This window comes from Octopus bimaculoides, chromosome 1 (genome assembly GCF_046866305.1).
Source record: "Octopus bimaculoides isolate indiv1 chromosome 1, ASM4686630v1, whole genome shotgun sequence".
NCBI classification, from domain to species: Eukaryota; Metazoa; Mollusca; class Cephalopoda; order Octopoda; family Octopodidae; genus Octopus; species Octopus bimaculoides.
In genome coordinates this window covers 111,869,729-111,885,753 of record NC_142928.1, presented here as the reverse complement: position 1 = coordinate 111,885,753, position 16,025 = coordinate 111,869,729, and the positions used below count along the sequence as shown (strand labels likewise).

The following is a 16,025-nucleotide window of genomic DNA, read 5'->3' as shown; positions in this document are numbered from 1 at the left end:
AGCTTAGTTTAGAATTGCTTCCAAAATGACCTAGACTTATGGATGTAAAGAATTGGATGATGTATGAGGACGTAGGGGTATCTGTATTGCAGAAAGTAAGGTACATGGAAAGAAAGGTGCTTCATTGTGAAAAGCACCTTCTTTGTAATGTTTGGACAAACTGCAGACTTCAACATTTGTTAAGTGAAGCTGACAATGCTCCTGGGTAAACTATGTTTTGTGTAAGTCCAGTGTTGATAGAATAAATAGACAAGTCATCTACACTGCTAACTTGTAAGCATGCGACATATAGTTGTCCACGAGAAAAGCAGGGTATTTATAAGTTGAGACCAACAATTTTGACCCTGGGCTTTGTTGTTTGTCATAGCGTAGCACAATCGCACTGGGAACTGGAGGCGCTTGAATTTGACATGGCACATTTGAGAGAATAAGGGACATGCGTGGAATGTATGCAATCTCTCCTCAATGGCAGCCAGCAATAATGGTGGCTTCTAGGACATGACTTGTCATTGTAGTTACAGTCAATCTTGTACTATTGCATAGTTGTGGTGGGTCCAAATTCCTGTAGTGCATGATAGGTGCGCTTTTCTTTAGGAACAACTTATGCAGTGGCTGTCCTGTGAGTTGTAGAGAGTTGACAAATTTAACTAGATACTTAACAGTGGCATGTTCATCAATGGTAGTATCAATGGAGACAAACATTGAAGCATCTCCAGGTAGAATGTGGAGACGTTCATGCTTTACTTTATCAATGCTTTCATTCCAAGGTTTTAAAATAGCTCTCTCTGTGAATCATGCTACGTTTTTGAAGCTGTCTTGCAATGTAGGAAATACCTTTCCGTTAAGCTCAGCCAATGTAGACACCATGTGCTCACATTGCAGTACATTTCCAGTTTGTAGAAGTTGATGAAGGAATTCCTCAGCCAAGGGGTTGTTGTAGAGATGAGCTCACATATTCTTACTTAATGGAAACTGACGAACAAACCTCCACAGAGGTGAAGACTTCAGACACTTATAGATCTCATAGATCTCATCAGGTTGCGTACTCTGTGGTATGACTGGTAATATTTGATGGAAATCCCCTGCAAGGACAACAGTTAAGCCCCCAATGGCAGTGTTGTTTCTAATATCCCTTACTGACCTATCTAGGACTCCTAGTGCACCATGGTGTGCCAGCTTGCATTCATCCCAGACAATAAGTGTAATTTGGAGCAGAACTTCTGCTGTCAGTGATTGTTTTGCAATATTGCACATTTGGGCATTGCTGAAGTGAGTTTTCTTGAGCATGAATAGAGGCAGTTTTCCTTGCAGCCCTTCTTTGTGGAGATAAATTAGAATGTTTTCGTTTTGGTGGCATGGCTGAAAAGAGTGAATGATTAAGTAACATATAAGATGGAAGACATAACATTTTCAAGTTGTGTATTGTATAATTTCCTTTTTTAGTAATGAATGAAAAGATGTGGAAAAATTCATATGTCAATTTGTATACCATTATTATAAGAAGAAGCAGTAAACTCTGAATGATTTGGCTGTGTTCTATGTTGATAAGTGTAATGCCATTTTGTTAGCTGATATATAGTGGAGTGGATTACTGACTTTATGGAAGTTATTGTTTGTCCAGGAGTGAAGATGGGGAAACAATTTACATAAAAGTGAAATCACTTTTATGTTCTTAAGAAAAATCATAAACTATGTATTGTTTTGAATAAAATTTTGACCCTGGGCTTTGTTGTTTATCAAATAGAAATGGGTTAATATAATTTTTCTCAGAAATCATGTTTTTAAAATTATAATTCCCCCCCCCCCATCTCCACTGAAATTTCCTAATTTCTAACTGTTTTTCGAATTTTGTTTTTTATTCATGTGGAAAGATACAGAGATTATGAATGTGGGAAATATAATTTGTTTTTGAAAGTTTAATTTTTCTGAAAGAAATACTGAATGCCCCTTCTCCCACCTTGGCCACTCATCAGCTATCTGCTTTCTTGTGAAATGCAAATCTTCTGTATGGAAAACATAGGAATGTGAGTAAACTGAGGAAAGAAATAAGAGTTGGGGGTATACAAATGTCATCTCAGCCATGCTAGAAACAACAGGTAAAGGACAGGATTTCTGAGATAACTTCCTTGTAAGTTTAAATGGAAGATCAGGTTTTGAAATACGCTCATCACAAACAGGAATGACAGAATAGGAAAAGGTGATTTCTATAAGATTTGAGCTGCAATTTAATGCACAACAAAAAAAAAAAGAATCATAATTCAAACAGAATTTTAACTGTATGTGTGTGTGAAAGGAAGTTATTTTTGCATACCTTTCTTAATTCCAAAAGAAGGAAATGTAGTGAAGTTGTAATATGTTGACAGCATAAGGTCTCCATACATTATAATGATATATCGAAAGAGAGAGATAATGCCTAATTCTACGCACGCGTGAAACATGGGATGAAAATGAAAATGACCTGAAAATAGCAACCCTATCTCATTTGTGGGGTTCTCAGCGTCACTTTCTCTCCTCCTTTCCCCCTGTCTTTGTGCTGTCTTTATTTCATGTAGAACATACACACAGTATCAACGTTCTGTCAGCTTTCTTTCACTTCCAACTATAGAACATGCATAGGGTATGAAACATCAGCATTTCTCTCTCACCTGCTATCCCTGTCTTTCATCTCCTATAGAAGCTTGTTTTCCATCTCTGTTTCTTTCTCTTATCTCTCTGTCTTTTTCTCATTCCATGTTTCTTTCACTTATTCCATAAAAGTTTATTTGTTTCTGCTTTGAAGAGAGCAGAAATTTAAAGAAAAGAGAAAATGAAATGAGGAGAGAACAGAAAATGAAGGAGATGCTGAAGTGAAAGATGTATGTGTGTGTGTGTGTATAAAATGGGCATGTATGTATGTGCATGTGCATGCAAGAGAGAGATAGAGTGAGTGAATGATGGTGTGTGACGTGATGATGGATGTCTCTTAAGGTATACATTCATATCGAAAATGTGACGTCATGGCCGTTGTCATATAAAATGTTTATGATAGTTGACTTATGGAAAAGATTATAGCATTAAATGTTTGTAATGCAAATATGTGAGTGAAAATAAAGTTTAGTTGGTAGTAGAAATGGTACTGAATCTTTTGATATTCCATATGTCAAAATCGGTAACTTAGTTTTGGAATGCATAAGGAACATACGCACACACTTATACAAACTCTCTTTTATATATGTGTGTGTGTGTGTGTGTGTGTGTGTATATATATATGATTGGGTGTTCGTATGTGCATGTGTGTATTTATTTATGTATGTGTGTGTGTGTATATATATATATATATATATATATATATATATATATATACATGTGTGCGTATCTATTTGTATGTATGCCTATGTGTGTATATATATATATATATTTGTATTTGTGTGTATGAGTATATGTATACGTATGTGTAGGTTGAAGTATATTTATATGGATATGCATGTATTTATGTGAATATATGCACATGTATTTCATATGTATATGTATATAGCTATTTATACATTTATTTTATATATGTGTGTATGTGTTGCATAAAGTAAAGGAAATCCATTACTGTTTTATTTAAACTTTTTCGACCCATGGGTTCAAAATTTTTAAAACAGACTTACATTTATATTAATTAATTATTCATTTATTTACCATTAATTAATCTACTTTGGACATACATGATTTCTTTTTGACTCAAGATATTTTTCCAACTCAAGATTTTCTTCGATTTTATATAACATGATATTTATGTATTTTTATTTTCTATTTGTATATTTATTGTCTCAACTTGCATACTTCTGAAAGACCATTAGTGAAAACCAATCAAACTGAAATGTGTGTCTGTCAATTTGAATCACATCAAAATATCCATTATACGTACAATCGCAATTTTTATTCCATTCTTGATCACAACTGCCTGATGAACAGAAACATGAATAGCAATTTTTTGTGATATTTCTGTAATGTTTTTACAGCTTTAATGATAAAATATGTATATATATATATATATATATATATATATATATATATACACACACACACATATATATACATACACACACACACACACACACACACACACACACATATATGTATGTATATGTACATATGTATGTGTGTATATGCTTGTGTCCCCTTGTCTTAACACTGCATGATTCTTGTAAACATCCTGTGAAAATATGGTAAGGTTTCAAATATAGAAGTAAAAATTTTATTGTTAATTTTCACTTAGAAAAGAACATATATTCTTTAAGATTTTTATACCACAGGAAAAGAATTCGTCATTAATACAATATGGTCAATGCTGAATCTGGCCATGATATGGTGAAAAAGTGCAAAGTCAATAAAGAGGGTGGTATACTGATGCTACTTGCCAAACTGACGTTTTTGCATGCTTCAAGAGATCAAACAAAACACAAATCCAAGGCTTCGGTTATTGAGTTTGGGCCAGAATTTCAAGAAATGGTTGAACTAATTATAAAGTTAACATATTTCTATAACAAAAATGTATTTAATTGTGCTACAAGTCTTCTAGAGACCAAACTTATCATGAAATAGTTATATGGAGAATGTTGTTTATTCCCTCTTGCTGTTTTAATGTGTCCAAATTTTACCTGGTGGATAGTCTTATACATGTAAATTAAATTTTTTTTTGAGAAATATTGGTCAAATTTCACCAAGAAAAATCATATTGTGCAATGAATATAATTTTGGAGGCCATTAGAGTCAGATGTTATGTTTTTTTTTCCGATTTTGAATACAGTCAGGATAATTTGTAGCAGTGTTTACATATTTGTTTTGGATTTTTTTTTGTCTCTCTCTTACTAACAGTTTTGCTGTAAGTTACAGATGTTTTCGATGTCTTTAATTTATGTTTTTAATGCTTAGAGCAAGGAATTAGTTTTCGATTAAGCCTGTTAAATCTCTTTTTAGCCCTTTTAATATTAATCTGCCCTGGTTCTTTTATTGCAACTTCCTGTTTTAAAGTGACTTAAATTTAAACCTTCCATCAAAATTTCGTATTAATTTATGTTAAAGATAAAGTTTCAAAATCCATTGTGTATTTCAGCAGAAATATGGTTACACAAGGATTAAGTTAGAGTTAAGTGGATCCTCTTCTGTCTTCACATAAATGATAAATATTTGAACTAGATCTCTGGTTCCCAGCCTGTCAGTGTAGAAGAGGTTGGTGTTAGGAATGGCATCCAACCATAAAAACCATACCAAAACTGACAATGGATCTTGGTGCAGTCCTGTGGCTTGCCAGCTCCTGTCAAACCATCCAATCTATGCTAGCATGGAAGACAGACAATAAATGATGATAATGATTTTGTTTGTTTTTTTAATTAAGGTCTACATGCAATTCTGAGAAAGATATCAGGTGGTCATGGGATGTTCTTTAAATAACATAAAAATTTCCTTAAATCATACACTTTTTCATTTGAAAATATTCTCAATTTTTTCCCCCCTTTTTAACCAAAAGGACTTCTCCCATCATTTTTAAGTGGGAAGTGCAAAAGAAAAATTAACCAAAATTGTCTGAAAGTGGTGGGGATCATAAATTTTCAAAGATTTCTTTCCATAAAATTCTTATCTCCATTATTTCAAAGGCTGTAACGCCCCCCCCCCCCAACCAAAAAACCCTCATCAAAACAGAGAAAATCCAGTGTATGTAGGAGTCCTGATCTGGAACTCTGCTATTTACAGCCATTTTTAATGGTCTGTTAAAATTTTATTGAAATAGTATCATGTTCCAAAATCTCAGGATTTTTTAAGTTCTTTTACCGACTACAAATATGCCCAAACTCAAGTCCCTGTCGCTTGTACTTTGGGATTTAACTGTGAAATTGACTGTTTGTGACATAAAACAAAATAGGTTTTACATCATCATCATCATCATAGTTTAACGTCTGCTTTCCATGCTAGCATGGGTTGGACAATTTGATTGAGGACTGGTGAAACCGGATGGCAACACAAGCCTCCAATCTGATTTGGCAGAGTTTCTACAGCTGGATGCCCTTCCTAACACCAACCACTCAGAGAGTGTGGTGGGTGCTTTTAGGTGTCACCCGCATGAAAGCCAGTCAGGCGGTACTGGCAACGGCCATGCTCAAAATGGTGTATTTTATGTGCCACCCACACAAGAGCCAGTCCAGGGGCACTGACAACGATCTCGCTTGAAAATCCTACGAAGGCCAGTCAGGTGGTACTGGCAACGGCCACGCTCAAAATGAAGGAGACGACGTTGGCATGAGTGCCAGTCGTCGAATTTAGTTCGATTTCACTTGCCTCAACAGGTCTTTGCAAGCGGAGTTTAGTGTCCAATGTAGGAAAGGTACGCATGAGTGGGCTGGCTACACCCCTGGCAGAGGCCTTGGATTTAGGTCTCACTTGGCTTGCCGGGTCTTCTCACGCACAGCACATTTCCAAAGGTCCCGGTCAGAAGTCATCGCCTCGGTGAGGCCCAATGTTCGGAGGTCTTGCCTCACCACCTCAGCCCAGGTCTTCCTGGGCCTACCTCTTCCACAGGTTCCCTCAACTATTAGAGCGTGGCACTTTTTCACGCAGCTATCCTCGTCCATTCTCACCACATGTCCATACCAGCGCAATCACCTCTCTTGCACACCACAACTGATGCTTCTTATGTTCAGCTTTTCTCTCAAGATACTTACACTCTGTCGGGTATGCACACTGACATTACACATCCAGCGGAGCATACTGGCTTCATTCTTTGCGAGTTTACGCATGTCCTCAACAGTCACAGCCCATGTTTCACTGCCATGTAGCATGACTGTTCGTACACATGCGTCATACAGTCTGCCTTTTACTCTGAGTGAGAGTCCCTTTGTCACCAGCAGAGGTAAGAGCTTTCTGAACTTTGCCCAGACTATTCTTATTCTAGTAGCTACACTTTCAGCGCACCCACCCCCACTACTAACTTGGTCACCCAGATAGCGGAAGCTTTCAACTACCTCTAGTTTTTCTCTCTGGAATGAGACAGAAGTTGTTTCCTGTTTGTTTACAGTGTTTATTGCAACTGAACATCTGCCACATACAAAAACTAACTTCCTAGTTAACCTGCCTTTGATATTGCTGCACCTCTTATGTGTTCATAGCTTGCACTGGGTACATCTTATAGAGTTACTACCTACTCCTTTTCTACATACTGAGCAGGGCCATCTACCTGAAGGGGTGTGTGTTTTTTCTGCCTTCCTACTTATTAGGATTTTGGTTTTAGCTAGGTTGACTCTAAGGCCCTTCGATTCTAGTCCTTGCTTCCACACCTGAAACTTCTCCTCTAGTTCTGATAGTGACTCCGCAATTAGTGCAAGGTCATCAGCATAGAAGATCTCCCAGGGGCATCCTGTCTTGAATTCCTCTGTGATCACCTGGAGGACTATGATAAATAGGAGGGGGCTGAGGACCGAACCTTGGTGGACCCCTACCTCTACCCGGAATTCATTACTGTACTCATTTCCAACCCTCACCTTACTGACAGCATCTCTGTACATGGCTCGCACAGCTCTCACTAACCATTCTTCTATCCCAAGTTTCCTCATTGACCACCAGATAAGGGATCGGGGGGACCCTGTCAAAGGCTTTCTCCATGTCAACAAAAGCTAGGTACAGAGGTTTATCCTTGGCTAGGTATTTCTCCTGCTGTTGTCTTACTAGAAATATGGCATCAGTGGTGCTTTTACCTGGCACAAACCCAAACTGCATCTCATCTAAATTGATTCGCTCCCTAATTAGTTGGGCTATGACCCTCTTCGTAACTTTCATAACCTGATCTAACAGCTTGATGCCTCTGTAATTATTTGTATCTAAAGCGTCACCTTTACCTTTGTAGCAGTTGACTATAGTGCTGCTACACCAGTCATTGGGTATGACTCCTTCGTGTATCACCTGGTTCGTAATACAGGTGACTAGGCTGTAGCCAACACTGCCAGATATTTTGAGCATCTCTGCAATGATTCCTGATGGGCCGGGGGCTTTCCTTGTCTTCATACTCTTAATTGCTTTATCTACCATGGTACTGTCAACTCGGATAGCTGGTCCCTCTGTTGGGTCGACATACGGCAGACTCACTTTCTCCCATTCATTCTCTTTATTAAGCAATCTATCGTAGTGGCATCTCCAGACCTCTTTCTTTGCAGCCCCATTTAGTGCAAGCGTACCATCATCCATGCAAACACATTTCTCTCCTATGACATCACTATTCTCTCTCCTACACTGTCTTGCAACACGAAATACCTCAAGTCTTTGGTCCTCACAGCGCAGAACATTGGCAAATCTTTTCTTATCTGCTTCTCCTCTGGCTAAATAAACCTGTCGCCTAGCTTCCTTTCTGGCAGATTGGTACAATTCCCTGCTACCACCGTTCTTCCAGTCCTTCCAAGCCTGTTTCTTTTGTCTAATAGCCCTGTCTACCTCCTTGTTCCACCACCACATCACTCTGGGCCGAGAGGGGACTTTACCCCAGCCACAGATCTGGTCGGTGGCTCTCAGCAGGTTGTCCCGCAGAAATCTCCAATTGTCTTCCACGTTGTATGATGCTATATCCCCTTCTATTTTGTCAAATGCTTCAAGTAACATGTCTCTGAGTCTCTGTCCATTTGCAGGGTTTTTAAGCTTCCACACCCTTCTACTCCAAGCCGGTTTACTTCTGGGCACCCATTTTGCCTTGACCCCGAAGTCGCTAACTACTAATCTGTGTTGGGGTGTACATTCTTCGCCAGGGAAGGTTTTGGCATTTATAAGCCGCCCTCTTTCCCTGTTTCTGGTGAGGATGTAGTCGATTTGGCTAGAGTGTCTGCCAGATCGGTAGGTGACTAGGTGACAGGCAGGTTTCCTGAAGTTGGTATTGCAAACCATAAGATTGGTTGCATCACAGAACTCCAGCAGTCTGGTTCCCTCCTCGTTGGGGGAACCGAAGCCATAGCCTCCATGTATGCCATGGAAGCCTCCAACACGACGTCCGACATGACCATTGAAGTCACCAGCCACAAAGAGAAGGTCCATGTCACTTGTCGACGAGGTAGATAGCAAGAGGGTTTCATAGAATTGGTCTTTCAGCCCATCCGGTAGCCCCGGTTGAGGGGCATAGGGTGAGATGACAGTAGCTAGCCTATGATGAAGCACTAGTTTAATCTTAAGTACTCTGTCACATACTCTAACTACCTCGATTACCTTATCAACGCATTTCTCTGCTAGAAGTATTCCTACGCTCCCGACCCCGTCAGTGTTCTCTGCCCAGAAAATCTTGTACCTGTGTTAAAATCTTGTACCTGTGTTAAAATCTTTTACATAAATATTTTTTAAATTCCACCCCCCAAATTTTCTTTCCAAGAACCTGAAAAAGAATACACAACTACTGTCCCATAGTCACTATTAATTTGTGTAATTTGAAGATGATTATAAACTCAGTTTCAAAGATATGACACTACAAATATGGCTAGTTTTCAGGCAAGATTTCAACTAATTTGCTGACTATTCAAATTGTCATATTTCCTAAAATATTTACCCAAATTTCACAAATGAGGTATCAAAATATTTCTTTTTGGATGCTCTTGAAGAAAAATTACATTTAAATATTCTCAAAAATTTATGATGATACCTACTTTAATTAGATTTGCTAATGGAATCTGTAAGATTGTATGTATTTTTTTGTGTGTATATGTTTATGTCTTGGTGCTGCATAATTGTTATGAACAAACAACACCTTCATACATGCAATGTTTTTTGTTTCCAATCTTTCATTAAAACATGTAGCCAGTGTGAAATATTTTTCTTGCTTGAAAAAAAGAGAGGGTTGCTGACAGGAAGGGCATATTGCTGTAGAAAATTTGCCTCAATGAATTCCATTTGACCCTTGTAGGCCTGAAATAGTGGACATTAAAATGAAGACTACTATGATACTGTAGCTGTCTGTCTGTCTATCTGTCCATCCATCCATTTGTTCACTTTTATTTTACTGTCCATCAGTTTCTCTCCAGTATCTGCTGTTCATTAACAATTGTATCTGAAACTATTTTCAAACACTTGGGAATATTACACTGCTTGAAATCAATCAGGTGAGTGTTGGGTATAAGAAATGCATATGTCCATAGATAATCTGCCTCAATGGATTCCATTTAACCCATGCAAGCATGGAACATTGGGCCTTACAATACTGCTGCTATTAATAGATAATAAATATGATATATTTTAAAAATATATGTTTTATATTTTTATATTCTACTTCTCAGTGTGTTTGCCCCAATGGATCATGTTGTTATGAAGAAAAATTATCAGTGAAATACATGTTTAATCCTGCAAGCCGTGATGAAGAAATTTATCCACCTCATCTTGCTCGAATGGGTCACAGTCTGATCAGTTGTGGAGATGATGTTCTTTATCTTTATGGAGGGCGTTCTCTTAAATATGGTCTTATCAATGAAATGTGGATGTTCAATCGTAGCAGCCAAGAATGGTCTAAAGTCATTGCTAGCACTGATGAAGAACCAGCAGGAAGGTTAGTTGCTTCTTTTGACTCATTTTATAAGAAGATAATAATGATGATGAGGATGAGGATGACTCCTTCCCTCCTCCTGTTGATTTTGACATGTGAGTGGTTAAAGGAAAGGATTTTTAAAAAGTGCATCTATTTGTGACTGATGCATGAATGTAAGGTGAGTCCAAGTATGGATTTTATTAAGAAGTCACAGTAGGGACAATGATGATTTTGCCTGGGAGACAAATGTGTCAGTTGATTACCGGATAAAGTTCTTAATAATATTAATAATGATAATCCTTCCTCCTATAGACACAAGGCCTGGAATTTGTGGAGAGGGGGATAGTCAATTACATCAACCCCAGTACTTGACTGGTTCTTATTTTATTGACCCCAAAAGAATGAAAGGCAAAGGCGACCTTGGTGGAATTTGAACTCAAAGCATAGCAGCAGATGAAATACTGCTAAGCATTTTGCCCAGTGTGCTCATGATTCTGCTAGCTTGCCACCTTAATAATAATGATGATGATGATGATGATGATGATGATGATAATAATGGTTTCAAATTTTGCCACAAGGGCAGCAATTTTGGGGGAGGGATGATTCGATTACATTGACCCCAGTACTCAAGTGGTACTTATTTTATTTACCCCAAAAGGATGAAAGGCAAAGTCAACCTTGCCGAAATTTGAACTCGGAATGTAAAGACAGACGAAATGCTGCTAAGCATTTTGCCTGGCGTACTAGCGATTCTGCCAGCTCACTGCCCTAATACTACTACTACTACTACTACTACTACTACTACTACTACTACTACTACTACTACTACTACTACTACTACTAATAATAATAATAATAATAATAATAATAATATATTTTTTAATATTTTCTGGATAATATATAGTTTATAACTAGTCAATTCTTAGTTTTGTTTATTATCCATTGTATTACCTGCATTTCAATTTTATTATATTGATCATGGAATGATGAAAGGCGTCTTCACTTTTGAAACATTTTATTTTGTAATTTACCACAGATGCAGAGGTGGTGGTAGCTACCTCTGCATCAAGAACAACAAGAACCACCACCATCATCATCATCATCATCTGTTGATATTGGAAGAGTACAATTTATTTCTGCTAACATTTCTACAACAGCCTAGAACTCTTCTACATCTTGTTAAGATCACTATTCCATCTCCCTTCCCTCAGTCCAGACATGAATATAATACTATTAAAAATCTCATTCATCTGAAATATGTTGGAATGCACACCAACTGTGTTAATTTCAGAAGAATTCCAACTGTCACACTCTGAGTGTGGCCACCTTACTTACCTCATCAGGTTATTTCTAACATGGAAAAGCAATACCACAGCAATCTGAGCCTAAGTATGCTTCTTGCCTACTGGGCTCTCAATGAAGATATGTCTGAGACAAAGTGCAGTAGAAAATTCAAATCAGACTACTTTTTAAACTACAAGTATGTCTTTTCAAATTGTATTTTAATAAATGTGTAATTATATGTGTTTTAAAAAAATTTAGTTGCATACCATACAAAACTGATATGAGAAAGAACTGTTACAAACTTTTTTTCAGATTCAGCACAAAAATTACTATATGAATTAGAATATTTTCCTTCTTGGAAGACTGTTTTTTAACTGTGTAATTAAATATTTAAGCAGTTTTCTTCAAAATATTTTTTCTTAAAATAACTAATGTAAAAAGAATACTTTTAACTTAGGTTTTTTTTTTTTTTTTTATCATTCTGTTGTAGGTATTACCATGCTGCTGTTTGTGTGCCCATCATTAAGACAATTTTTATTTATGGCGGTATTGTTGAAACTGGTAGAAAAGTTCAGAAATATAAAGTGACCAATGAATTTTGGAAGTTTGCAGTAGAATCCAGGAAGTGGAAGAAAGAACAAGTAGAATATCTGTTATATTCATTAAAATGTTGTATTAAAGCATAAATGATTAACTTTAGTTTATAACTGAATTAGTCATTTACTAATTTTGTATAATTTTCTCATAATTGCTATTTTTCTGTAATGATTAGAGCAATTACTTTAATCCTTTCTGTAAAAAAATATATGAAACTTTCCTTAGTCATTTCTTACCAAAGTGTGCGGAATCATTTGTGTTTACTAAGTTATATGTAAATCTAAACATTGTCTTAAATTGTGTTACTACTACATTAATGACACACAATTTCATAATTTAAACACTTGTATGTAGCCCAACATTTATTCAGCATAGATTTTGTTTTTTGAGAAAATGGGAAAAAACTGAATTTAAATTTGTGGCCTATGCTTAAACTAAGCTCATTTAATGTTTGTGCTAAATTTTCTGGAAAACGAAAATTTTCCTGATAATGTTATTTCTTGCACATGTGTACAAACATGCACACAAATGCACTGTCATTTTTTGTTTGTTTTAACAGAGTGATTCTTGGTTGCCTGCTGTTGCTGGTCACACATTAACATATGTGCTTGATACAAAATTGGTGGTCATTGGTGGATTTTCAACAGAGAATTATTTTCTTGATAAAGTCCTCATTTACAATTCCGCACAAGCTCAGTGGGATATATACCATCGCAAGAATCTAAGTGGTGTTATTCCTCTTGGTAAGTAGAAGTCACTTCATTATCATTATGTGTATGCAACAAATTGAAAGATATAAGATCTTGTTATTTTCAATTTGTTACATCCAAATGAAAACAGTTCCATTGATCCTTATGCTTTAATTATTCTTCTGTAAAGAATCCACAATTCAGGAGCTTACAAGCTTAGGTATTAAAATTTTGATCACTGGTATGGTATTGCTTTTCAAGATATTTTATGAACAGAAGAGATAAGCCTATTGGTTCCATTTTAAGTGTGATATAAAGTAATGAATTTAGTGTTAGCGCACATCCTGCTTTTCTTTGTAAAAACATTTTCCTTTTGTAGGCTGCATAATAGAATTGAAGAAGAGAATAAACTGAGTATCTTGTCATTGCTGGGCAATTTTCACAATAGAATGCCTTGGTGAACTTTCAGAACAGCATGCCCACATAAGTTGGATTTTCTCAGTTTTGATGGAGATTTTTCAAATTTATTTTTCACTACACCTCCCCCTTCAGAACCGATTTTGTCCAATTTCTTTTTTTCACTACACACTTAAAAACAATGGGAGATGCCTTTTTGATGAAATACAAAAGGATTTTCAAAAATTTATGATTTTTTCCAAATCCCCTCCACTGCTCAACACTGATTTTGGCCAATTTTTTTTACACTATGCACTTAAAAACAATGGGAGAAGCTTTGTTAGTTAAAAAAAAAAATGGGTGAGGGTGGGGGATGAGCAATCATCATTACAATCTCTACTTCCTTTATTTTCAAACAGAAAATGAAATGTAATTTAAAAGCAATAGCAAAATTTTTTAATAATTTTTTCATTAATCCACCTCCTAAAATTTCAGCTTATTTTCAAAAATTTATTTTTAATATGCGATTTGTTTGAGTTCATAATTTCACAATAATTTTCAGGTGGAAAGATGTGTGATTTTGTTTCTAACACATCCCACGACCATGTGTTACCTTACTTGTTTCTTTGTTATTCCAAGATGTATTGTTATTTTTCAATATTTTTCTCCTCATAAATGCATTTTATGGAATAATGATGTGGAAGTAAATGTTTTGTTTAGCTCAAGGGTGGTTCATTGCTGGATTTTAAGTAACAGCAGGAAGAAGTGACAGTGAAACTCAGCAAGCTGCTCAACTGTGCCAATAAAATAATGCTGAAAATATGAGACAAGGGTAAAATCCCTATAGACCCCATACAGTGGAGTCAAGCACAGTTTGAACATACAAAAATACACTTTTTGTGTCATCATTTTCTTGTCAAAATAAACATTTTCCAAGGAAAATTATGTCATTTGAAAGTTCTGGATGTGAACTCTCTTCTCATATGGTTTTATTTAAAATCTGACAGTTACATATCGTGTCAGGGGTTCTCAAACACCCTGGTATTTCCATACATTTATGAAGTTTGTCCCGTTTTTTTTTTGTTTTTTTTATTGCAGAAATCATTCCTAGTTCAATGCACTCAAGTGTCATAACTTCAGTTGAGTTTAAAATCATACTGTCATGAAGAGGAAAATTTTTAATTTTATTTTGATATAAAATTGTTGGGAGTAGGTCGGATAATTATTACGAAATATAAAACTTAAAATTTCATTGTTAATGTTTACTAAGAATATAACGTATTTTCTTCAAGATTTTTGTATGATACAAAAAATTTTTTTTCGGAAATTTAATGTTGTTATTGCTAAGTCCAGCCATGGTATGGAGAAAAGTGCAAAGTAAGTAAAGAGAGTGGTACACTGACCCTTCTTAACAAACTGACATATTCATGATCAAATGAGAGATCAAATGAAACACAAATCTAAAGCTTCAAATCTTATGTTTGAGTCAGAATTTCAAGAAATGTACAAAAAATGCACTAAATTGAGTTTAATAAGTCATTTCGAGCCCAAACTTACCATGAAATGGTTATATTGATGACATTGATTATTTATTCTGTTTATGAATTTGTGTTGCAAGATTCCTGATTCCTGTTGTTTATTCCCCCTTGTTGTTTCAACGACATGTGGCGAACCACTAGGCAAACCTAGTGGATATTCTTATACATTTGTTTTACTTTGAAAGATACTTATCAAATTCCACCAATAAAAATTATATTGTGCAATGCATATAATTTTGTATACTATTAAAGTCAGATGTGATGGGGGTTTTTTTTTTTCTGATTCTGAATACAGTTGGGATAATTTGTGTCAGTGTTTACATATGATTTTTAGTTTTTTTTTCTCTCTCTCTCTACTAAAGAATTTGCTGTAAGTTACAGATGTTGCTAATACCTTTAATTTATGTTTTTAAGCTTAAAGCAAAGAATTACCATAAAAACTGATGTAATTTGCGCACCTGTGTAATTTACGCAGGTGATTTTCAGGATAAAAATTGTTAAGAAAAGCTACTACTCATATAAAATTTACACCGAAAAGTTTTCAGAATTGCTGATGTGGCCAGGGGGAAAGGGTTTTCAATTTAGTTGTATTTAGCACAATTTCACTGACTTATGATTAAATTTTATTAAATTTTCATTAAATAAAAATAGTTTCTGTTTAACAAGCACCACATTGAAAGCTATTAAACTACGAAGTGTTTGTGTTGTTTATAATAAACTTTATTTTACATTTCTTGCCCACAAGAGATTATATCCGATCTTTAGCATATTTCTGTATGTCTTCTCAAATCATGATCACAGGAAAAGTTGTTGATAATTCTTATCAACAAAAACAAAGCTGATAAATATGCACAAGTGTTGCAAATTAAGTTTAATTACCAATAAACATCAGCTTGGATGACTCTTTACTCAACCGACAGAGGAAGGTGACTAATCAGACTGATTATGTAAACAGAATTCTGATTGGTCAAAAGTGTCTTCTTGTCTTGAGCTCTGATTTTCCACCTATTCTTGTTG

General features: G+C 35.7%; 1 protein-coding gene across 3 annotated transcripts in view; it reads left to right on the top strand.

Annotated features, from left to right (window-relative positions):
* LOC106877988 (multiple epidermal growth factor-like domains protein 8) overlaps positions 1-16,025 on the top strand; it is a 695,248-nt gene that overhangs the window by 408,196 nt on the left and 271,027 nt on the right. For all 3 annotated transcript variants that reach the window (XM_089356139.1, XM_089356136.1, XM_089356146.1), the window contains exons 18-20: positions 10,260-10,525; positions 12,279-12,429; positions 12,945-13,128. In XM_089356139.1, coding sequence (XP_089212265.1) covers positions 10,260-10,525; positions 12,279-12,429; positions 12,945-13,128 — 601 coding nt within the window. The remainder of the gene's footprint in view (positions 1-10,259; positions 10,526-12,278; positions 12,430-12,944; positions 13,129-16,025) is intronic.